The 25,341-nt window shown below is 41.0% G+C and overlaps 1 protein-coding gene across 1 annotated transcript; it reads right to left on the reverse strand.

Annotated features, from left to right (window-relative positions):
* Nucleotides 1-411: 411 nt before the first annotated feature.
* On the reverse strand, nt 412-25,341 carry rftn2 (raftlin family member 2). Its single transcript, XM_038721349.1, has 9 exons — nt 24,939-25,341; nt 10,631-10,811; nt 9,111-9,219; nt 8,228-8,402; nt 7,701-7,919; nt 5,517-5,623; nt 4,007-4,110; nt 3,806-3,887; nt 412-2,463 (listed from the first exon to the last, which is right to left on the reverse strand). The coding sequence occupies exons 1-9, from the start codon at nt 25,075-25,077 to the stop codon at nt 2,257-2,259; spliced, it is 1,323 nt and encodes a 440-aa protein (XP_038577277.1). The 5' UTR covers nt 25,078-25,341; the 3' UTR covers nt 412-2,256.

The following is a 25,341-nucleotide window of genomic DNA, read 5'->3' on the forward strand; positions in this document are numbered from 1 at the left end:
ATAGTAATATAACAAATGTTCACTATATTGTCATGTTTTATTTAATTTGAATCACAAATGAATCAGCACTTAATTTTTCTATCTTTAGCTTTTCCTCAACAAAATACATATCCTATCTGGTTTCTTTAACTTTTACTCAGGAGCAAAACTCAGCCTTAAATCATTATTTCTTTCAACTTTAGACGTTTACCGTGATAATTATTGCTATAGAATGGTATGAAATATTTTTATCGTGATAACATTTTTGGCCATATCGCTCAGCACTACGAGCAGTTTGAAAATTAAACAGTGTAAACCTGTTCTGCTACATCCCCAAATAAGATGATGAAATGAAAATGAGCATAATGACGTCTGTAAGGTTGGAATGATAATGGACACTAGAGGACAGTGTCAATGGGACATGACTCACAAACCATGGGAGATGTGTTTAATACAATAATAAAAACACAATTGATAAAAGGAAACAATGTCTCCAAAAAGGGAAAGTCTGGCAAATTAATACTGACATTTAATAAACCCTGATGGGGGATGTTTGTGGTGCTAAATACATTCATTTAAAACATGTATGACTCAAACATGGGCAGCATGTACATCACTGGAATACCTAAACTATACTTTCGGTGCATTTTATCCCTTTCAAATCAGTAACATGCATTACAATTAGTCGAAACCCCAAATTCGCAACACTTAACATCTAATCAATATACAACAGCACTGTGTCCTCTTTAAGAAGCAAGTGAATCCCTTTCATAGCTTTGAAACAGTACTCCACCGATTTAGCTTTTGCACTCCTTTTACATTGTCTGACTCACAACACTTTAAAAACTATAAACTGATGCAGCAGAACCTGGAGATGAAGTCATTTTTGTTCCACATTCTTCTTCCTTGTCAAAACCTGCCACCTACGTTACCCACAATGCAACTCAGCCGCTGGCAGTTCAGAGATATGGGTAGCCATCAACAGAGATGAGGAGCGGGATACTTTCTAACTTTCTACCTGACAGTCAGTCTTTACTGGAACCACTAAAGGCTTTATGCAACTTTTCCCACATACACAGCAGCACTTCCAGTGACCTGTAAACACACTCTGGTGTGTATAATCGGTGGAGTACCACTTTTAAAAAACATACAGTTGTCATCGTTTCAATATAATAATGCATTTCTGTTTTAAGATCTTACTTATCCGTTACAGAGAAGGTAACAGGTGTATTGCCAGTACCATATACGCTGTAAAGCAGTAAGCAGCAATTGTGACTGAACATGTACACTGATATCCTCAAATATTAAATACTGGTAATACTTTCAAAACGTATGCATGATTAGCAGTAACCATTTCCAGAATGATAAAGAAATGGCACCAGTCAGACTAAACTTTAGGTGGGTGTGTGGGGTCCTTTGCGCAGATGTTACAAGCTGTGATCTCCAGTTTACAACAGAGGAAAGTTAATCATAGCACCTTACTGTGAGTCCACAGAACTCTAAAATCCCCCAGACCCTCCACAGAGAAGTACTGTTACCTGAACAAATGTACTATTTTAGGCAGCTAGCACCTTCACTGAGGCCAGTAGGGTTAACATATCGAATGTCACCATGCACCAATGCGGAGCCTCCCTGATAAATATTCACATCCTGCCCCAGACTACACGAGAGGAGAGGAGAGGAGCTGCGAGGACAAAGCGCTGCCTGAACTGTGTCGCTTTCACATGTGAGAACGTTAGGGGGAAGTTGATGTGAAGGTGTTTAAACATCTTGGAGGGACAGGGAAAAAGGTGAGAACCAAATCAAAATTGTGAGACGTGTGAGCTGGGCCCAAAAGAAAGTAGAGCCCCTTCCACCTAATTTTACCACCAGTGTCGTTTCCATAATGTGCAGACATCTGTGCAAGTGTTTGTGCTTTATAGTATCGTAACAAATTGTCAATGAGCACCTGAACCGATCAGAGATTGGAGAAAAGATAAACCTAAACATTGATATAAATGTGGAAAGTGTCTCCTCATGGATTTGTTTGTCTCCACAACAAATCTGTATAAATGTTTGGACATAGATCCACTTCTAAATAATCCCTCACGCTCATTATGGCTTCATTAAAAACATTTTTAAAAGTGCCGAGTTCTTCTACATTAAAGTCTGTTAAAAGCAAAGGGTCACAAATGTGATGGCGAATGAATAGTCTGATCATCTCTTCTGTAATCCAACAACGTTTAAATCCTCCACGTGAGTCTGGGATGGAAGCTGCATACGTCTGTAACTTCCTGCTTACATGCAGGTGACTTCAGCTTTCCCTTCTTCCTGTTCGAAGCCACCTTCCTCCAGATGGGACATGGCGCTGGGATACCCCCCTCCGAACACCGGGAAGCCTGCGATGCCTCCTGCAGCAGTTGGAGACAGCTCCTCCGGAGGGACGGGGCTGCTGATCGCACGACTTACAGAGCGACTGGACACGGCGCTGTGCAGAGACAAAGCCTGGAGACAGGGAGGAACAGACACAGGCATTAGATCCAGTTCAGATCATGAAAACGAAGGTTTATTAGTATCAAACAGATTGTAGGAATCTGACCTTGAGACAAACCGTAAAGACTACAACTGTTAACAATGATCTCAATAATCTATTTTAAAGAGGACAATCTAAAAGGAGAAGCTTCTCTTTATTCACGCTCAGTCACTAGTGCAACTTTAACTTTGAACACCAGGGAGCAGTGTTGCCCAATAACTAACTTTAGCAACTGCAGCCTGAGATTCTGAAGATCTTCAGTCTTCCTTCATGGATCAGCGATACAGAATAAATAACTGCCAAATACTACAATGCTTTGTCTTTTGGGGACGACTTCCAGCTAAAGGTTGATTCAAAATAGAGTAATAATTAGTAGGAATGTGAATATGAGGACTGGGAAGGACCATTTATTATAACACTGTCTAGTGTGCTAAAAAGGCAGACGTTTCACAGTTTTCATCATCAGAAAATCACCAAAGTTAATGATGCAGTTTTCAGCGCAAAGAAGCGAGTCTGTCCGACGTGCCTGTCACTATAGCGGAGTTAGGGACCGTCTTAAAAGTGCAATACAAACCATTTCAATCATCAATAACTTGTGACCAGCCTTGAACATTTCACATCTGTGAGTTTGTAAATAAAAGTTATGCATATTAAGTAATTTATTAATTTCAACAGCTTTTTCATTTATGAATATATTGACATCAAGTCACCTCTCATCTGTGCAGGACATCCTCTCACAACTTTAACAGCTGTAACTGTTCAAATGTTTTTATTAAAAGAGTGTATGTTGAAGTATATGGGATTTATAGTTTTTGTTTGCTTTTTTACAGTGGTATCGAGAATCGAAAAGTTTTACTGGTGTTGGTATTGACGACTACATTTTTGGTGTCGTGACATCCCTACACTTGACAGACATTCATACATCATAACATAAATGAGTCCAATATTCTCTCTGTTTTTAGCTCTGTTATTGGTCTCCACCATCTCTGCTAAAAGCTCCAATATGTCCACCGGCTAGTCTCTAACTGTGTCTGTCTGCTGAGCAGGTAGTGTTCAATGGTTTTTACAGCCCTGAAAACAACACTATGAACATGCTGAGAGTGAAATACAGTAAAGTTGCATCCAGACAGATAAACGTCAAATTCTTGGGAGCTTCATCAACACCAGAGAATTTATAAAAGTAGTGATTATAGCCACTTTTAAGTTTAATCTTTAATAGTAAAGTTGAACTACATAATATCCTGCCGCAGTACATATCTTTGTCACAACTGTAATTGGTCAGGCTCTACTTTATCACTCCTCTCCTCCTCTCACCTGGTTACTCAGTTGTCCAGCCGCCTGCCCTCTGACCGGCCTCTGGAGAAACACAACCTGCTTTGTGGCCAGATTCCCATCACTGCACGCACACAAACAAACAAACACAGAAAGACAGTTAGCCTATAGAAAAGGCATTTAAAAAATGGTCTCTGTACAGAGCAGACAAACATTATTATGGTTACAGAGTGTTATATCTACCTGTCGTGTCGGATGATGGGAGTGGGCAGCACACATGTGAGCAGCCAACCAAACTCAGCCAGAGTGTGAAGGAGGGGCCCGTAGTCTGTTTTTACATTGGAGCCCTGGGTGTAAACACAAAATATCAAGATATAAGAGCCAAAAGACGCCAAAATGTTATAAGCAGTCAGAAATCTAGATGAAGCAAATCATGGGTTCAAATAACTTAAACCTGGCTCAACGTTTCCTATGATGCCATATGACAGCATGACGCGGTTTTGGCCAGTCACTGTCGACTGTTGCAGTGAAGTGAGTGGTAAAATACTGTCAGAGTACTATAAACCACCCTTGGTTCTGATAAGCCTTAATGAGTTGGATGCAGCTACATGTGACTGTAGATGTTTTGAATGTTTTATCTTATAATTCTATCATTTGCGCTAAAATTGTAATAATTCTTATTTCTCAAACTGTTATTTGTGCTGCAGCCTGTCTTGGCCAGAACACTTGTGAAAACAAGTCTTTTAGGCCTGGTTTAATAAAGGTTTAAAAAAAACTTTAAGAAAAACTTCACTTCCTCAATCGTATTTCATGTCTCACTTGGTACCTTAAACCAGCGGTGGTCAAACCTTTTGACATCAAGGACCCCCTAAAATGAATCAAATTAGACCACAGACCCCATTTGATAAGATTTTTCACTTTTATTAAATATAAAGTATATGAAACCCATGACCAACAAAGTCATACATGCTGTCATTGTGTTACTTATGGATGGAATTAAAGAAAAAAATGCCCCCTAAAGGACCCCAATTTGAGAACCACTAGCTTAAAACAACGCACCCCCCTGCACTGGTCTGAATCCCCATTTAGCCATACTACATCTAGCCACACAGATAGATTGTTTCGCTAACCCCAAGACATTAGAGGTGAATAAAAGTCGGTTGTGGTGTGACAAATCTCGAAACTGCTGCATGGATAGCCATGTGTAGGAGGAAGTAGTATCTGGAGACATATCTTAAAGCCTTTTTACTCTACTTATGTATAGTTATTTACTGTTTGAACAGAAATTTGTAATTGTGTTTCAACCTGTGTTTATTTTATTTTATGTAAACCACTGCAACACTATAATTTCCCTTCAGGGATGAATAAAATAAGTAAGTAAGTACCATAAGTAAGTAAATAAGTATCTATCTATCTTGTTGGTGATTTGGGTGAAATGAGCCTTTAAGTTCAGTATAGAAACCTAAAACTATGGAAACTACTTTCCCTTTGTTAAATCAATAACAATCTAATCATGACAGGGTCGTCTCTGCACATAAAACCAAAATATGATGTCTGCAAAGACACTATGGGTAAGTGAAATCGTGTTTTTAGTAATTTGGGGCGAACTGACCATTTAAAATAAGACTTGGTTGCCTCTCACCCATTCACAAATCACACTGCTCGCCTGATTCTTGCACTTCATTTTCACATCACGCTGCTTTCATCAGAATGAGGTCATGCAAGGCACACTCTCTCACACTCACACACTGACCTCGATGACAGTCCACTGCTCTACGACGATGGTGTCGTTGGCAGGAGGACAGGTGCTTCTCTCCTCATACACAAACAGTCCCTCCAGCGATCTGGGCACTGGCTCGCCTGAAACACACAAAAAGTTCAAATGTGGAAAAGAAAATTTATGTTGTCATGTTTATTTTTATTATTATATAGTTCAAAAGGGTATAGTTCACTGTCAGATAGAAAATAAATAATTTACAACTACTCTTTTTAGTGCCGAAAGCCTGCAACGTGTCAGTGAGAGAACGTCTTTGGGTTGATAATGACCCAGTTTTTAGAAATAGGTAAGCTCCCATGTGTTCGTGTGAGAAGAGGAGCTCTCGCTGCTGCTGCTGCTGCCTGTGAATGAATGTCAGAATGCGAGTGTGTATTATTTCCATTTTATTAAAGGCCTCCGGAGGTCTGCAGATGATGTGGACGTCTGCTACTTCGCAGAGGAACAGGAAGTGAGGTCGCCAAGGTCGGAAAGACAGCGCCAAATATAGATGCGGTGGGACAGAGGAGGGAGGGACCGCAGCCAAAACAGGAAGTGGCTGATTTTGTGCATGTGTGTGAACCACAATAATAATAATGCAAAAGGGTAGAGGGGGAAGGAGAAACACTAACACCACTGAGGCTGCTTCTTCTTCATTCAATTTTATTTACAGGCTTGTAGCAATGCACTGTTTTTCACTGTAATATGAGTTTTCATGACAGTCATTCGGTTATTAAAGATAAAAAAAAGCCTATGGCCTTTTTAACATATGCTTTTAATTTAAGTATGAGACAGTAAATGTAGTCCTATGTATTGTATTTTCTTTTCTTGTTTGATTGGTTTTATTTAGGCAAATCAATTAAATGTCAGTTTAAATATATTTTTTAAATTGTTTAGGTTTTTATGCCTACATGTCAAAATGTTTTTTTCGGGCTAATATCTGGCATCTAGAGATAATAGGCCGATGTCTGCACTCACGAACAGGGTAGGGAGGGTTACTTTAAAAATGTAATCCAATAACATCACTTATTACCTGTTAAAAATGTATTTAGTAACCTAATCTGAGTATCACAAAATTAATTTCCTTTAACTTTGGATAACCTCAATGCCAAATATGCAGAAAAGAAATATCAATAAGATAGCTTTTAGGTTGGTTAACGTTAGCTTACTGGATTTAGGAGTCACTCAGGTCGCCATGGTAGTGACTTGTCAATCACAAGGTAGCCCCGCCCTAAATCATCCCCTGCGTTATCGTCCATTTTCCTCTAAATGGGACCATAATTTACTAAATGAACATCATGCTGTGTTGAAGAAGACTTGAAACTAGCGACTGAGACCATAAACTCATTAGGAAAGTGTTTACTGAGGTACTAAATCAGCTGAGAAGTAGCCTCATCTCACTTCTTTTTGCAACCAGTGGAGTCGACCCCTGCTGGCTGTTGGAAAGAATGCAGGTTTAAGAAACTTCCTTATCAGCTTCACTTTTAGGATCGGAGGTTCCCGTTTGGGCAGAAATTATACAGCTGGTAAGCAAAGGCAGCGTTGCACGGTTGAGTTTGGTTACCATTTTTTTGTTTCCAAACTACGTAACGCTGTTCCATGTATTCCATTACTCCCCAAGCCTTCACTCACAAGGCCGATAAACAGAAAGTGTCTACGGACACGTCTGCAGGCAGCCTCGTCAGTGAATTGCTGGCGAAAGATGTCAGCGCTCCCTCTTGTGAGTTTTGAGAAGGTGTTGAAAGAGTTAGTTCGGATCCCTAAATCTCCTCAGTCACCATCGTCTTTGAACTCACAGCAGATCTAATCTAACAGCATTACTGGCTAATGTTAATCATGTTATACTGTAGAGAATAATGTAGAGAAAGAACTCTCCCTTACCCAGCATAACCTTTGTGATGTCTTTTTCTATTTCATTCATTAATACTTCCATCAAAAACAACATGTTACTGGCTGAGTTAACATGTATATTAGATTGTGCTCTGCGTGAAATAATGGAATTACATGACTTTGCTTTGATAGCGGCATTATATATCAGCCGCCCTGCTCTCTAAGTATCAGCATCAGCCATTGAAAAACCCGTATCGGTCGACCACAAGTAATAAGAGATCTGATGTGATGCTACACTGCTGGCTGTCCTATAACTGGACAGGTTGGTAACACTCAATCCTACATCAAACCGACCTTTAGGTGTGTCCCAGTAGACGAACGAGTCCACCAATGACCAGCCTTTGCGGTAGTAGGCGGCAGTCAGCTCCAGCCAATCAGCTTCCAAGGAGCTGACCACCTGGCCCTTCCTGGACACACGCATGGAGAGCGCCCCCTGGTGGTACTGACAGGCCAGTGAGTCCAGAGGAGCGCAGCCCGGAGCCCAGGAGTGGAAGAAGACCAGCAACCTCAAGTCTGGAAGAAAGGGAGGGAGAGGATGAGGAGGAAGACTTGAACACTACATTACTTAGGTTTGTTATTACAACACTGCCTGTTAATATTCGGGTACGTGAACAGTTTAGTTTTAGAGTACTCGCATCTGAAAATGTGAAAGAAGGGTTTCAATCTCAGGATAGAGAATGGGGTATTACTGGTTAAAACCTGAATCACCTTGAGTGGTTAAGGTGACAGCAGGTACGCCGAGGCACAGAAATCAGCAAAATCAACAAACAGAGAGAGAGAGAGATAAAAGAAACGAGTGTAAGAAGAAGCGAGTAACTCACCAGGACTGTAGGTGTTTTCCTCCAGCTCTCTGTCTCCAGGCGGTGTACCAGGAGGGGTATGTGGAGGGGATCGACAGCCCCTCTTCGGACTGTTTACCCTGCCATTGGTGATCCCGCTCGTCTGCTGGAGGACCGAGCCGACAAATCGAACACCCCCACGAGCACTGCTGTTCACCTGCCAGAAAGACAAACCCAGAGTCAGCTACACACTGTAAACATCTACTCACCATTAGAGCAAATCAGTGCTGAGGACAGTATTACCTTCCACCACACACGTAGTGGTGCTTGGAAACTAAGAGAAACCAGAGAAAGACTGAGTGTGTAAAAAGTGTGAAATGCATCACTTGCAGTGATGGCTCTTAAATGCCTAAAGAGGTACAAGTGTCTAATATATCAGTAATTTTAGGGTTTTTATATATCTGAATAAATATCCAGTACTTTACTTTTTTAAAATGATTTTAGAGTCAAATAAAAGGTTTGTCTCCAACATTTAACCTATTTTATGGATTTTTATATATCTGAAAAGATAGGATCCCTTATTTAAGTTTCTTCAGGATTTCAGTCTTCCAAAGGTGAAAATATTCAGTTTTTCACTTACTTAAAGCTTCTTTTAAGCTTCTTAATGTCCTGAAAAGATGAACATATCCAGTATTTGACATACTGTATTTTAGTGGCCTGAAAAAGTGAAAATATCCATTACTTCATTTATGCGTTTGAGGCCATAAGGAATATTAAGGTTAAATTATCTTGTCACCCCTCCATTATATCTTGGGACCTTTTGGTAGGGTGCCGCCCCCAGGTTGGGAACCGCTGGGCTTTTAAAATACATCATCATTCATTGATTTAATTGTGTGGCTACTGAGTTGCAGTAAACATCACTGACCCTGTCAATGAGCGCTCTGACCGTGTCACCCGTCAGTGAGTCTCCAGGTAATGGCCACTCCTCCACCTTCAACATAGGCACACTGTGACACATGGACGCCATCTGCTTACTGACAACACACAGACAGACAAAAACATCTATGAGACAAGTTCAACAGTAACAGTGTTTGACGTTAAAGCTTCTCTCCTCCGGTCAGTGGGGAGTTTCTGGGTTTGTGGCACCAAACCTAATGAACCCGTCCAGCTGGAGGTGTTCATAGTTCACTTGTAATTGTCACAGAGCTGCAGACACCAACACATAAATCATTTAAAGGCTCAGCAGGAGATGGCTACTATCTGCTGTTTAAGCAATTACACAAAGGGTAAACAACAATTTAGGTAATTGAAATGAAGTGATGACAATCCCTGTTAATACTGCCTTTTCAAAGTGAGTGAGATTTGTAAAAATAACCATGACATTTTTGAAATAAATATACCATCATTAACATCAATTCACCTCCACTGCTACATCTTACAAAATAAAAATTCTCATCATAGTTACAGTATCTCAACCTATCGAACCTCAAGATTTCAGAGATACTTCATCATCATTGGCTGCTGTGGGACCCCTGTTGTTGGGTGGATTTCTAGCCAATAGAAATCATGGAGCAAGTCAAAAACCAAAACATAGCCCCCCCCTTACTCCAGGCACGCCACTCTGACCTCCTACTAGGGCTCAGTATTAAATATGCAGCTGACTTCATCTATCATTTATCTACTTACTAGACAGTGTTGAGGTGAATGTTTGGGCCCAGTGGGAAGGCATGTGGGGCAGAGGGAGGGAAGTCACACAGAGCTTGTATACCATGATCTTTATTGACCCCTCAAAAGCATTTGATACTGTTGATAATAACAGCCTGATGATCTGGGCACATCTTACAGGGAGAAGTCAGACTGGTGCTGAATAAAAGGGGTTCCCCAGGGGTCTTTTCTTGGTCCATTACTATTTGCATTACATGTAAAAAAAAACAAAACATTATTCTTCCTAAACAGTATGTCAATGTCCATTTTTATGCAGATGATACAATATTATATGCCTGTAACTCCACTCCGACCCAGACTCTTCTTCAGCCTGCCTTATAATGCTTTACAATAATCACTTCTTCATAGGGGTGTGGGCAAGATTAAATTGTGACGATATTTCTCGTCAGGTAAAAAATTGTCTCGCAAGACAAATTATTTTAGGGATTGTACAGCTCTAAAGTGGGGGATGTCAATATTTCAATTATTTTAGGGATTGTACAGCTCTAAAGGGGGAAAAGTATTCAATATTTCAATTATTTTAGGGACTGTACAGCTCTAAAACGGTAAAATTATTTAATATTTTACTTGTTTTAGGGATTGTACAGCTCTAAATGAGGGAAGTATTCAATATTTCACTTATTTTAGGGATTTTACAGCTCTAAAGGGGAAAAGTATTCAAAAGTTTTATTTTGTGAGGTTTGTGGTTTATGGTTTAAAAGAGGGTTAGGATTCATGTACCTGGGTCTGGGACGGGCCAGGATGGCACGGTACAGCAGGCTGAAGGGCAGTGAGCGGGTTCGGCCCACAGACAGTATGATGGGGTGCAATGCGGTCAGGACATAGCCTTGCGTGTAGTAGGGCTGCAGGGCTTGAGGCAGCTCGGAAAGTGAAGCCACATACTGCACTGTCGGACGGCTACCTGCATGGACGGAGACATGATTGGGAGGAAACAGAAAAAGGACAATGTATTCAAGCTGGTTTATAAAAGGTTACTGTCACAAGCGCTTCAGACTATGCCCCCCATTCAATCTAATCATAGAAAAGCTTTAGCTTCTCAGTTCTGAGACCTTTTGTAGCAGAAGCTTAATGCTCTGTCATGTGATCAGCTATACTGAAAATAAACGATTACAGGGAAATTGATTTTCACGTTAAGACTACACTTCACAACAAGTACCCCACATATTAACAGATTATACGGCTTATACTTATATCTTACTTGTACTTATACCTGAACTGTATGTTTTGCCAACCGGAACTGCTGCTCACGTTCATACTGTATCTTAGCGTATTTATATCTATAAACATGCACAGTACTACTACCTTTTGCACTTCTACTCAGTTGCTAAACTGCATTTCATGATCTCAGTATGTGTAATGAATTTAATCTAATCTCTGAGTCTTTCGTTATTTCAACTGTCACCCTGGGATTGCAGTATGGTGGCATTATGCATTCATGGAAAACCAGAAGGAACCTGCAAATGTAGGCCTTTTTCTTAAATCAGAGGTTTTCAAAGCATTCAGGGATTCTCTAAAAAACTTTATGACTATCGGATCAGTTGAAAGAAGTATGCGCTCACGAATCCATCTCTCATTTCTGGTCAAATGTTATAAATTTTCTCACCAGTAAGAGGTAAAAAAAAAAAAAGAGTACAGTCAGTGTTGAGGAGCTGTTTGTGTGCTGGTGGAGTCTTGTGTTGTTTTTCTTGTAAAACCCTGGCTGGAAATCCCTGTGACCATCACCATACTTCCTGTGTCCGCAAAGAGTGGCTGTTCACAGAGTGGGCTTGGCCCCCCCCACACACTTCACGTTTTAACACAAAATTGTGCAGTTTGGATGCAGCAAGCTTGAGAAGAAATATTGGGTGCAAGACAGGGACAGAGAAAAAGTGTGAGCACGTGTGAGTGTGTGTGAGAGAGTTTTTGTGTGTGTGTGAAAGAGAGGGAGCATTCCTCACTACAACCCCCCACATTCTCACGAACAGCCCAGAGATCGGGGTGACCAGTCCACAGCTGAGATCACTGCAGCCTCTGAATGGGCTGTCTGGCTGGCTCCATTACGAGACTAAAGACCACCAGAAAACCTCAATGAAACCAGTAAAGCAGGGGCCGGGCACAGCCACAGTTTACTGGCATTCCTGTGGCTGTAAACCCCATAAGGCTCATATGTTTGCAGCTGGTGGACGAAGTTGATGCTTCACTGTGGACTTTTTCGGATACCTTCCTTTACTTTTGAGGACAAAACAGAAGCATTCATGTCTGGATGTCTGGTCACACCGAGAATACAGGCAACCATGCCGCAGTTAATGGCTCCCAGAAGGACCATGATGTCATGCATACACACCTCTTACCAAGGCTTTTGTTGCTCCTCACACCCCCTCCCATCCTGCTGCCACTCGCCCTGTCAACCCGCACACTGAGGCCTCTGTTCAGTGCTGTGTGGGAGAAAAAACGAGGAGGAGGAGACGAAGAAGAGAGGAAAAGCAAAGAGGGTAAAAAAAAAAAAGGGGGGGAATAGAAGTATCGAGGTGGGAACTGGCAGGATGAGGAGGGGGTTTAGGGAACAACTGAGGGCACGGAGAGGAGTTGACAGAGCTGAGAAAATGTGAAGGAGGGAGGATGAAGCCAAACGGGTTACAAGATGAGTTTTATGAGTGCCACATGTGAATGGGAGAGCTGGAGAAGGTGTGAAAAGGAAAAAGCTGCCTGGCAACAAGAAGCAAAGGGAAATGAGTAACAAGCGGCTCTGTGAAGCTGTGCTTTGAGCTAAACGCTAGCGTCAACATACTCACAATGACAATGCTAGCATGCTGATGTTTTTTTGTTTTGTTTTTTTAAATTATGATCTCCGTGATGCGGTAAATGCGGACTGAATCACAGAGTTTTATAATAAAAACAGAATCAGCTATAAAACGCGGAATCTGCCAAAGGTGGATCCAATTTAGAAAAATCAGGGATTTCCGTAGCATTAAAAGAGTCTTTTTCACAGCACTTGAGCCAACCGAACAGAAAAACTATACTGCTATGATTTGGAGTTATTTGCGTGTCATTTACGAACACCCTGCTCTCTCTGTGCTAATATCTCCTCTCACTGTCTGGAGCTGGTGTGCTGGCTCTGGGAATGTCTCCTCCTCTTTGCATGTTAGCTTCACAGCAGCAACTATAGCGACAGTTTGCTAACCTCCAACTTAGCTAATGTTAGCTACACTACTGGCTGTGTCACCGTTCTCTGGATCTTGTACTCCCCCTTTAAGTGTTGGCAAAATAGCAATAATGCCTTCATCACTGGCAATACACATTTTATTAACATACCGCTCCAAATCCATCGTAAAACTAGTTTCATCTATAGAAATAATATGTTGACATGGCTGGCAGTAGGCTTAACTCTGCATGAACATTCTGTTTACATTCATAATTAGTTTTATTTAGAGATAAACAATAATGTATTGGACAAATTAAATTTTTTTCAGCTTTTAACAACCTTTTCTCTGAAAACAACACTATGAGAGCAAAACAGTAAAGTTGCAGCTGGACAGATTAAATATGAGCTAAAACTATGAAGCTTTGTAAAGCCAAGGGGAGCTGCAGATTCAACTGGTAACTCTCTGTAGGTTTATCACAACCAGAGACACCTTTCTTTCTTTCTTCTGTTGATTTTACACCAGTATCATGAACATATCAAAGGAGCTGACCATAAGCGGAGGTAAAGTGGGAGAATGGTGGCGGCCAACCCAGGGCCCACACTGGTAGGGGGCCCACTACGTGGACTATGAAGTTTAGCTCAGCTGATTATAATGGACACGAACTAACAACGGAATATGACGATACGCTGTAGTGGGAGAATTCAGCAGCTCTTATCAAATGAAACATGGTTTCAATGATAAACCACCACAAGAACGACAATTACCAACAAACACACTATGTTCTAAGGAGACATGTTTTAATACACATAAATCATAAAGTAACATTTGTATTTCAAACAAATAGCAAACTCATTAGCACATTTTAACAAAACTCCCTTCACACTCATACAGCATGGGAATTCTGAGGGAGGGGCGTAGGCTGCGTGTGCGCAGCGGTTTATTTACGGCGTCAACTTCCACTCGACGCCTCTCAGAAGCATTTCAGCAGCGCAGCGTGTAGCCTGCCCCACGTTAATGACTTGTTTATAATTGTCCTTTTTGTGCTTCAACTACATTCTTCAAAGCTCTTGTTTCTCGTCTTAACGGGTGCATCCAGGAACTACTGCAGGGAGCATTTCAGAATAAGAGCGTTTTACCTGCCAGACTTTGCAGACACGTTTTTGTTGATTTGGTGATTAGTGCTTGCTTTTTGTGCTTCTACTATGATTAAACAGGCTACGTAGTAAAAATATTTGTTTTTTGTTTGATTTAACTGTGTTTATTGTTTATTTATGATCGGAAGTCTGTAACCGTATTTTATTTTGAAAATTGACCGTTTCTCTGCCGTTTCTGTGTCTGACTTCCTGCGCTGTGCTGCTTGTCGCTGGGACGCTTCCTGGTCCAGTCTATGGACGCACAATTTTTGCCACAAATTTTATGGCAATCCATCTAAAAGTTATAAAGATATTTCAGTCTGGACCAACGTGGTGGACTAACCAACCAACCCACAGATGTTTAGAGATTAGATTAGAGACGGTATTTAACCCACTAATGTGGTCATCTCAGATCATTAGCTCAGCACTATTATGCCAATCAAGACTCCTCTGGGGTCAGGCACAGACTGGAATCCAAGATAATTGATTACTGAGTGCGAGTTGCCAGGTTTATACTGCCTCGCGCCACCCTTCAAATCTCCTCTAAAATTAATATAATACTGACTTTAATCTGAACTAATCCAACGTGGAGGCATTAGATTCCCAGATTAAGGAGAGATTACAAAAAATTGCACTCATCCTTGGAAATAATGAAGAGTACTGGCAGGGACATATCTTTTTACAATCAGGACAGTCAACCTAATAACGGGTTCGAAGGTGGCAGTTTGTCCCACATTTTCATCATTTCATTCATCCATCAGTTCATCCAACCAGTGATGAAATACACGTCACTTCAGGTTAAGCCATCTCTCCACCCGTAAATCCCTTTGTATCCTCCCATTTATTCATCTAGTCCTGACCTGCCATCTCATTTCTCCTCATAGTCCACTTCAAGTCTTTGCGTGATACTGCTACATGTGTAGGGAAGTGCAAGAGTGCAAGCCAAGGATATTTTTCTGTCAGGATGGCTTCTAGCCTCAGGCTGGCTTCATATAGTAAGGTGTTTATCACAAGAGGAAACACAAGATTTTGTTTTATCTGTCTTAATGGGAGGGTGCTTTTTTTCCCTTCAGAGAAATTTCATGTTATTTAACGTTATTTATCCCAGGAGCAGGAGTTGCTGCAAAAAGTGGGAAAGTGCAAATATAAAAAGTGCAAGGTATCCAAAATCCACAAAATGTGGTAGAGCTATATGACGTACAAACTGACACTGGCACTGTGAGCCGGCTTATTTTTAAAAAGGGCTAACAACAGTGGCTGTGAGTGAGGCTGCACAGCAGGGCTTTAAGCTATACAGTATGCTAAGGACAGCATGCTAACATGCTTGCAATGACAATGCTAAGATACTGATGCTAAGCAGGTATAATATAAACCATTTTCACCATCTTAACTAAGCATATTAACTTTATAGCATATGCTAATTAGCTCTTATTGATTTGAGGCTGATGGGAATGTCATTTGTTTTACAAGTAAAAGAAAAAGTACATAACATGTAACACATGTGACATGATGATGGCGCTGGATAAAAGGTCAAGGGACCACCAGACTTACGCCGGGAATCCACTGAATCCGTCTACGGCACGTTACAGCTGCGCCACGGTTTTGATGCGTCCTCTGCCCGCCGTCAAAGTCCACAGCAAGCATCTCAGAAGCTTTCGGCAGCCTGCCCCACGCTATTGACTTGTTATTATTTTGTAATTTTTATGCTCCTGCTACCTTCTTCACAGCTCTCTGTGACCCCGTTTCGTTCCGTCAACTTCAGGCTGTTCTGTGTCCGACTTCATGCCTGGTTCGATCTGCTCTGTGCTGCTTGACGCGGCTAGTTGCGAAAATAGAGCTGCTACCTATTCTCTGGGCCGCTTCTGAGACGCTTCTGAGATGCGTTGCGGTGGACTCATCGACTAAAATGGCCGCGATTAGCTCCGGCAACCGCGACACAGCCGTAAAGCGCCGTAGACGGAGTCAGTGGATTTTAGGGGTTATAATTGATCCTGAAGGGGACATGAATGTTTGTACTACACAATCCATCCAATAGTTGTTGAGACATTTAACTCAAAACCACAAATGTGAACCTCAAGGTGGCGTTAGAGGAAAGGCCAGGGAATCACCGAAGTCAGCAGGATTCATCATCTGGGGTAGATAAATGTCGGTCCAAAATTTCATCCTATAGTTGTCTTAATATTTAGTCTGGATCAAAGTGGAGGACCGACCAGCATGGCTAAAACTCTCCATCCACGCTAAAAGAAAACAAAATCAGCTAAATCGCTCCTGCTTCATCCTATTCTGGTCAGCAAACACCACAACTGACCTCCGTCCTCGTCCCCACCTGCTCTCCATGCAAGTTAAATGAGCTAATTGTTAATCAGTTAAAAAGTTATTCCTAAGCTGCTGACCTGAGATCAAATTATTATTTTATAAAAAAATATGTCCCCCAAAAGATGAACAAACACAAAAACAGCTTAATGACAACACCTCTGTTGTGTGTCTACACCATCTACACCATAGCTGACTGCGTAGGCTAGGAGCTGTCATGTCAGTTATACTTATGCGTTGGTGTCTGTGTTGCTCTGTAATTACTCCCCCAAAACGCTAGTTGGCGGTGGGGTTCCTACATTCTACTGTGTTGAGTTTCTTCTTCTTCGTTGGTGTAGGCTTCTTCAAACAATGGCGACTGAAATCATGTTGTTGGAGCTGATCCATGATGAAGAGCAGCTACTTTTGGTGAAATTACCGAAACGCAGAAACGAGAGGAGGCATCAGAGGAGATGGTATGTAGGACTCCTGAACCGGTCAAGGCAGAAGAAGAACGACAAGCCGGAAATGTGATGCTACCAAACTGACCAACCAATTTGATCTGCGTCGCTGCGATCTAAAGCTTGATTTATACTCCTGCGTAAGGCCAGGCATTTATACTTGTGTGTCCGTCAATCTGCAATTACACCCCCAAACACTAGTCGGCAGTAGCGCTACAGCGTCCACTGTGTTGACTCTTGCCGGCCGAGCATGCTTACTTCCGGTTTAGCCCTCTGCTAACGTGAATGGGGGTAAAATTGTATATGTGCGGCTGGTGTAGCCTTTTCAAATGTTATCTACATGGTATATATTGATCCACCATGTTACAGCCGCTGTTTTGGCCACTAGCAAAAAAGTTACTTCAAAGCACCGGCCACTTCCTGTCGGCTCGGAGGCTACCCAGCCAACCAATTACAGAGCTTCCGGTCTGCGTCGACTCGACATGTAGTGTCATTTTTGAGGAGATGCACGTCAGGCTAGGGGGCTACGCAGATGCTACGTCGTCGATTTGACGCAGAAGAATAAATTGCACTTAATGTGTAGATTCGACCCAGAAGTATAAATTGGCCTTTAGAGGTTAAAGAGTAGGTTCCCTAACTATACTGACACACAGTCGCTGACCAGGCATTCATTAATGTTTTCCAAAAGTTAGTTTTTATTTTTAAAAAACCCTTGTGTTTAAAGATTGAGCCACTCTGGGCCACACTATCTGCAGTTTTTCCCACCTCAAAATTTTGCTTCTCGAGAACAAAAGACCATGACAATGAAGGGGATCAGTGTGGACGCAGTCGGAGCAAAGAGTGACTTCAACTCAGAGAACACAGAGGGTGTTTACTGGACTGAGCTTTAAAAATAAGAAACACAATGCACAGATCAATGCCTTTAAAGAGCCCTTTAGTGTCCACATGATTTCTCGCTCTCACATGTGCCCCAGCTATCAGTAATGAGCTCGGGGAAAGATATGAGCCATTAGATGCTCTGATGTGCTGCCTCTGGCTCCAGGCCCAACGTCCAGTCTCCTCTCAGTCGGAGTAAAACGGGGCCAAGCTGACTGGGAGCACTGCTGTTACTGGGCACAGCAATGGGAGACACGCAGGGATGCTGGTGTCTGTGTGTGTGCGCACGTTACTGCACTGAAGTGTGTGAGAGAGGCAAATTAAAAATGAGAGTTGAACGTGTGACAGGAACTGTGTGTGTCCCAAAAACACTTCATCTTTTCAAGGAGAAGCAAGGCCAGGGAGAGGCGGCGTGGAGATGATTTCCTATGATGGCACTGGAGTGCGCTTTCTTTGCAGGGATACAATAATTCTGCAAAAATCAGTTTCTTGTTAGTCTAGTTCTTTAAATAAATCTCTGTATTTTCTGGTGGAAACCTGTACAAGCAAGTCTTATCTACAGTATCATAAGTTTATTAATGTACTGGCTGTCATCAGCATTAGGCAGAAAAACAAACTTGGGGCGTCAAAACAGTAGACCACAAACCAATGTGGTTTCTTTATTAAGGCCCCATCCACACTACTCTGTTTTAGTTTAGCAAAGGGTCTCCATTTTAATCTGAAAACGCTGTATTTTGGATGGGGCCTAAGACATAAAGACCTGCTGTAAAACTCTGATGCAAAGTACAGCATCTTTAAAAACCTCCATCATCATGGCAGACACAAGTAATGCTAGGGGCTGAGCTAAATGCTTCCAAGCTTCTACCATTGCCATTGTAATCGAGATCCAATGCAGTATTCAAGAGCTCCATTTTGTAAAATTATTCAGAATAGCCCATGAAATAAGAAATAGTAAACCAACATTATCAACATGAAAACATTAAATGGCATCCTAGCACAAACGGACAAAAAGAGGTCCGATAACATAAAGCCTCAGTAAACACTTTCCTAATGAGTTTATGGTCTCAGTCACTAGTTTCAAGTCTTTTTCAACACAACGTGATGTTCATTTAGTAAATTGTGGTCCCATTTAGAGGGAAATAGACCAGAAAGCAGCGGATCTGATTCGTATCCGCTGCTCTGTGTGCATTTCTTTACAGGTACTGTTCATTTTTACCGGTAAGTACATTTTGTTTTAAGCCTGTTTTTCGCTAGCCAAAATTTGCATCCCGGTTAAAAATCACAGTTAACATTAATTAATAATGCACTTTGCTTACCAAGCTAACTAGCGGCAAATATTGGTAAGTTCCAAAAAAAATAAAGATGGCGACGGCTAAAATGCCAAACCTGAGGTGTCAAAACGGTATTCTACAAACCAAAGGGTGACGTCACGATTACTAAGTCCACTTTTTTATACAGTGATGGTTTTGTGTCTAATTGTTGTGGCAAGTTAGATAATAATATGTAAAAGTCCACTAATTTAGCAGTGTACAATGCCATGGGCTTAAGCTAATAATGGCGTCTGTGAACCTTTTATTACTTACTATTTAATTCAGTTACGTCTGTACTACGCAACGTGTCATCAGCATGCTGGTTGAACTGAACATTTTGCTAGGAGACCTAACGTAGCATTCTGTTGTACAAAGTTGGGAAGCAATATCTGAGTCAAGACGGATATTTCCTTACACATTAAAGAATGAATACAGCTTATTCAGCCAAAGCCCAGGTATTGGTATTGGTTTCAGGGCTGTGAAAGGTCGAATCGGATGCATCCCTATATACCTTCATCAGGAGTTTGTGCAGATTTGTGTGCGTGATGTACAAACAAAACAGGAACCTGCTTATGAAAACATTGCTGCCACTAATTGTAAAAAAACACTACAGGGTGTGCCAACAGGACTACAGGCTCAGTTTATAGAACAAAAAAAAGGGCTGCAGGTGCTGGAACTTGCCTAAACAAACACCATTACAGAAAAGCAATCCAACAAGATATGCAAGAAGAAGATATGTAGACATCTCCAAACCGTAAGGCATCTGTTGGCCAGGTGCTCGTCAGGAAAGGAATGTACCGACAGACGAGGTATTAATGCTCCAAAACATGCAAGATTACCAACTCCCCACACCTCCTCCTTTAAAGATGTACAACCTTTTTAAATCTTGTGTGTTGTGTTGCTACATGCCTTTATTGGCCTTTTCAGCGCAGCCACAACCTGCGATTTCCAAATCTCTTGATACACAATACATTTTTAATCACACTGCTCTAACGACAATCAATCAACTTTAGGCCACTTAAACACCACCTGGGGGGAATCGTTTAAAAATCCTGGAAGGAAAATTGCATTAATAGTGTTATTTAACTGGGTATTCTTATTTTTCCCTGGCTTTGCTCCGTCTGAGAGGTGAGAACGCCTCGAGTGATTTTGGGAGCACATCAAATATCCTCTCTGTCAAGGAAGAGGTCTCAAACTGGGAAGTGAACCCTGCAGGGACTCATTTGAAGTGAGAATGCAGTCTGGTGTAAATCTATTTTACAGCCAGGAAAACACTTTGTTTTGGCCTTTTGGGGGTCTTTTCATGTTTCATTTGGCGAGATGATTAAACCAAAACAGATATTACACCTATTGTTTTTTAATAAAATCAGAAAATGAGGTGATGAACATCAGTCTTACTGAAGGTAATATAATTTATAGTCTATAGTCAGACTGTAAATGTCGACTAGAGAGTGGGATCACTTTAGCTGTGACAATTATGGATCCTTCACACTTAGACAGATGCACATTTGCACATTTCAAGCCACTGATGATCACACAAATCCAGGAAGAAAGAAAGCCTAAACATTTAACCTGCATTTTTACCATTTACTCACAAAAATGCATTGGACTACTCTTGTCTTACGTTGATTAAAAGCAACTTGGATGGTCCAATCATATAATATACAATCGTATACTGACAATGTATTAGACTTCTGGGCACATTTAGGGGTGCAAGTGGCTGCATTTGGGAGTGTTGGGATCATTTGTGGGTGAAAAAGTCAAAAATTTTGTAGAGCGTGCCTGGCACAGGACAAATCAGCTAGATATAGTTTATCAGTTTATCTGCCAACAACTCAGACAAAATTTTGGAGTTTCTATCCCCAAGTTACCCAGCAGCCTCTGCAATCTTGCTCTGCAGCTGTACGACACAAACGTACAATTTATCTGTTCAACAACACTTTCCCACTAACACATGAGCATGGAAGTAACCCTAACACTGGTATAAACTGCAGTTTGTCTAAAGGTGAATTTAGACAAAGTCTGTGACTCACACTCACACACCCTGTCTGATGTGTTTACAAGTCTTTTCTGAGAGCAGAACCCATGACTCCCTGCTGATGACAGAGAATCAGAGCACTTCAGAGAGACTTTCCAGAACGCAACCGCATGCAGCGGGGCAGCGTTCACTAACCGTCACGGGTCGTAAACCCGTTTGCTGTTGGGCGACAGAGAAACCTCCTGTCATTCAACAAGGACGCTTTCTGTGGGGAGACTAAATGTGACAAATCCATGTGTCACACTTACTGTTGTGCACTTTTAAAAGAGTTCACATGGCTTTCTCAGTGACCTAGAGATTAGGGATGTCACGATCAAAGGATGGTATAGATACCCTTTAACCGTGGCTGTCTATTTATCACGGTATCTCTACCACACAGGCATCCAAGAGGGCACTTTAGCTTTTTCTAACACACTCACTGTTGAGTCTGATCCGATACTTATATTTACCTTAATGTTGATTAAATATCTGACACACTGAAATAACAAGGCGAGACACCACAGTCACGTAGGCTTTTTTCCCCAACTTTACTCATATCACAATGAAACTTTTTGTTTTTTATAGGCAAATTAGGTATTTCCTCATTAAATATGCACAGATTTTTAGATCACAAATATCCATTTTCCTTTGTTATTTTTTTTATATCCATCTTCCAGCATATTGATATCAGATGAATATTTTTTGGTTTTATTGTGATTACATACCAAAATATTGTTTTGTCATAGATTCATTCAAAATACACCAGTCTTATGTGAGACGGACCCTTTTCCCTCCACATATTTACAGATAAAATGCCACATGAAAAGAGAATGATAAAAGATCTTAACTCTGTAAATGTCTAGGTAAAAGACCTAAGAAATGATGATGATGACCTAACTGTTTTGAAGGGCAAAGAAAATGACTTGGCGTACAGGAAACATGTCATTTTGAGCAAACAGCAGTTAACGATTATGCTAGTTAACGCTACAAAAACACACTTAGTATAAAAATGACGTTCGTCACATGAGCACATCTCTTATAGACATATGATATATAAACTACTAGTTAACATTGTGCTCTAGAAAACAAGCTTTTAAACGATATATGATTCAATATGGTCAGTTAAAAAAAAAAAAAGATTGATCGAGGTTTTACATGGAAAGTGATGAAACAATTCTCTTCCTTGGCGGACAAAAACTATAAACACCTGTGCATGATGGAGGAAACAACCTTTTCTATGTGGTGTTTTGTCTTCAGCTAATGTTCAGGTTTGTCCCAGGCTTTAGTTTTCTACAACAGTAAATTAAATAGTTAAGACGTTTACAGGTCTGAAAATGTGTGATCTTCTCAATTTTTCTCAATAATTAAACTATCATTAGTTTCAGCCTTACTTTGAAGTGATACTACATGATGTAGGCAGGACTGGATCCATGTTGAATGTTGAACAATCCTGAAGTCATTAGAAGGCAGATTACGTACTTTACTTCCCTGACGCCCCCCTCCCCCCCACCCGCCCTCAAATTTGGAAAGCAGCACTTTCCTCCATATAGTGCCTGCCTGCTGTTTACATGCTCTGCTCCCATTCAGAACTCAATCACCATTTCCTTCCAAATAGGTCACAGTCAAAACAGCCAGTCTGAGGACCAGATGAAGGGATTATCCTTGAAAAATGGCAATCCTTGGTCATCTGAGATTACCACACATGTTCAAATTATATTCCATGTCGCAGCAGGTGGGGTTTTCTCTGGGAGTGTATTGCATTCTGCTGCGTATGTGCCTACCACGTGGGAAGAGGTGTGTGTTGCATGTGTGCCGAGGGAAGAAGGGCAACCGGCGAAGGCAGGAAAAAAACCTTGTGTGACCTATTTCTAGAGAGGCTGAGCAAACAGCCCTGTTGCTAGGAAAAGCCCAGTTATCCACTGCACACATGTAGTCAGAGACAATTTGAAGGGGTTTTAAAAGTGAAACTTCATATTCATATGGTCATATGGATGTTAACTGTCTGGCTACACAGTTATTTCACTTTACAAGCATCACAGGAAAATCCAGCCCCTATGTGAATAATAATGTGACGTTGTGTAAAAATAAAAGCACTATCAGGGTGGCTGCTATTTAGGACCATTTTCAGACCGAAGAAACAAAGAGGAATGTTGTAGAGCCGGTTCACACAAGCCTTGTTAAGTCCAAACCGAACCCTGGAGTGTTTACCCCCCTCATGGGGTCCACTTGGGTTGATGTGAACACTGGACTAGAACTCTGGTATAGACCAAACAAATGCTCTCTGGTCCGCCTTAAAGGGGTGGTCTCGGACTAAGCGAACTCTTGATGTTCATTTCAGGTCTTAACACCATTCGCACCAATCACAAGAAGCGTACTATTTTACGTGTCATTTCATTGGTTAATAGGTGTGGGGGAAAAAAATAAATAAAATCAATACAGCATAGTATCGTGATATTTTATTATATAAATTGTACTTTTTTGGCACTATAATAATAAAATCAATTGCTTTTTCAGGCCCTAGAAAAAGAGCTTTCCTTTGGGGACACAATTTAAAGTTGGATATAAGTAATAAATTCCAATACATCGCAATATGTTTAAAATCGCAATAATATTGTATCGTGGGGCCTCTGGTGATTCCCACCCGTATTGGTTAACGTGTTCTACTCCTGTAGTGATGACTTATGAATATTATATATTAATATTAAATGAATATTTGGGCTAAAGAGAGAATTTCTCAATTACTAGAGAAGACGCATAAGAACAGTGACATATTCAAAATACTCAGCCATAACGAAAGAGAATATATTCTAGTGATCTGTTGAGAAGAGTCATGTGAAAGTTAAAAAACAGCATCAACACTATTTGGATGAGTTGACCAATAATCGAATGTCATTTCCACCACATTGCTTGGACTGTTTGATTCAGGAACTGGACCTTTAGGTATTAACCTGGCCTTAGTCAAAAGACGCAATGTAAAATGTCAAAAATTTTTATTTATGACAAAGAAAAGCATCAAATCGTCACATATGAAAACCTGGAACCAGGAAATATTTGGAACTTTTGTTTGATAAGTGACTGAAATTAATAATCGATTTTTAAACTAGTTGCAGATTCTGTTGATCGATTAATCAGCTAATAATTTTCAGATCCAATTTTTATGCTTGAACTGTCCAACATCCAAATAAAGTGTATTCCATTTACAAGAGAAATGAACACAGAAGAACAGCTAGGACTAAATAATATGGCATTTACGTTCATTCATTTATTTCATTTTATCTGGAAAACAAACAAAAAAAGGAAAATGGGTCAGGATTTCATTTTTAATAATTAGTAATAATCTTGCTCATGGCATGGCAGGGCAGTAGCCTACAAACGAAAAATAAACAGAAACCAGACATAGGTTGTTTATGTTTATTTTTGTTTATGTTATTGCTCATTTAAGATGAAACACGATGTCTACAGAAAGCCTGTATGTAAAAAAAAATGTTTTTTTTTGCTTTTTTCCCCAGATGAATGAAATAATTGAATGAACAGATGAAAAACCGCCCTATTATTTTGCTTAACCGAGTGACGTAAATGATTAATTAATTATATCAAAACTGTCGCCGATTAATTTTTTTGTCCACTGCCTAATTAATTAACTTAATAAACATATTTGGCATTTGGCATCCAGATATGCTCCGGTATTGATTTGGATTTCTCTTGCTAAACATGACAGCTCCCTATAATGGGAGTGTTGTCTCTAACGTTATAAATAGAGATTAATTTAACTGAGTTTGGTCTGAACGCGGCGGCAGTATCGATCATCTCAGCCTACCTTCCAAACTGAAGTCCAGCAGCACGTACTCGTACACGGTCTCCGTTTTGCTCTCCACTTGGGGTCTCTTCAGCGTGGAGTAGATTTTCCCGGGGCTGCTGTCCTCCGGGTCTTCAAGTTTCCGCAAGCCGCAGCCCATGGCCTCGGAGGCGGGGACAGGGAACCGGAGGGGCCGCCGACAGATTCAGCTTCTCTTGAGCCTTGAACTTTAACGGGACCGCTCCATCCCTCCGCGGTCCTCCCGGTTAATCCCTCCTTGTGCTCGCAGATAATCGTTCGCAAAAGTTGGGACAGAAGACCCGCCAGTTAACGAAGAGAAAGATTATTTCACTTGGCGGTTGTTTCTTAGAAAAGTGTCCGTCTGATGTGGCCGCACGTCTGAAGCGTGGAGAGGAGGCGCGCG

This window comes from Micropterus salmoides, unplaced genomic scaffold (genome assembly GCF_014851395.1).
Source record: "Micropterus salmoides isolate LMB-PRFRI ecotype aquatic unplaced genomic scaffold, ASM1485139v1 Ms_hic_scaffold_15, whole genome shotgun sequence".
Taxonomy (NCBI): Eukaryota; Metazoa; Chordata; class Actinopteri; order Centrarchiformes; family Centrarchidae; genus Micropterus; species Micropterus salmoides.

Excerpts from the sequence above, each read along its gene's own strand:
- rftn2 (XM_038721349.1), bottom strand. The coding sequence starts at position 25,077 with ATGGGCTGCGGCTTGCGGAAACTTGAAGACCCGGAGGACAGCAGCCCC. Across the intron at positions 7,920-8,227 it reads GGAAAACACCTACAGTCCTG|ACTTGAGGTTGCTGGTCTTC; the intron begins GTGAGTTACTCG and ends CCTTTCTTCCAG. Across the intron at positions 3,888-4,006 it reads CCCATCATCCGACACGACAG|TGATGGGAATCTGGCCACAA; the intron begins GTAGATATAACA and ends GTGTGCGTGCAG.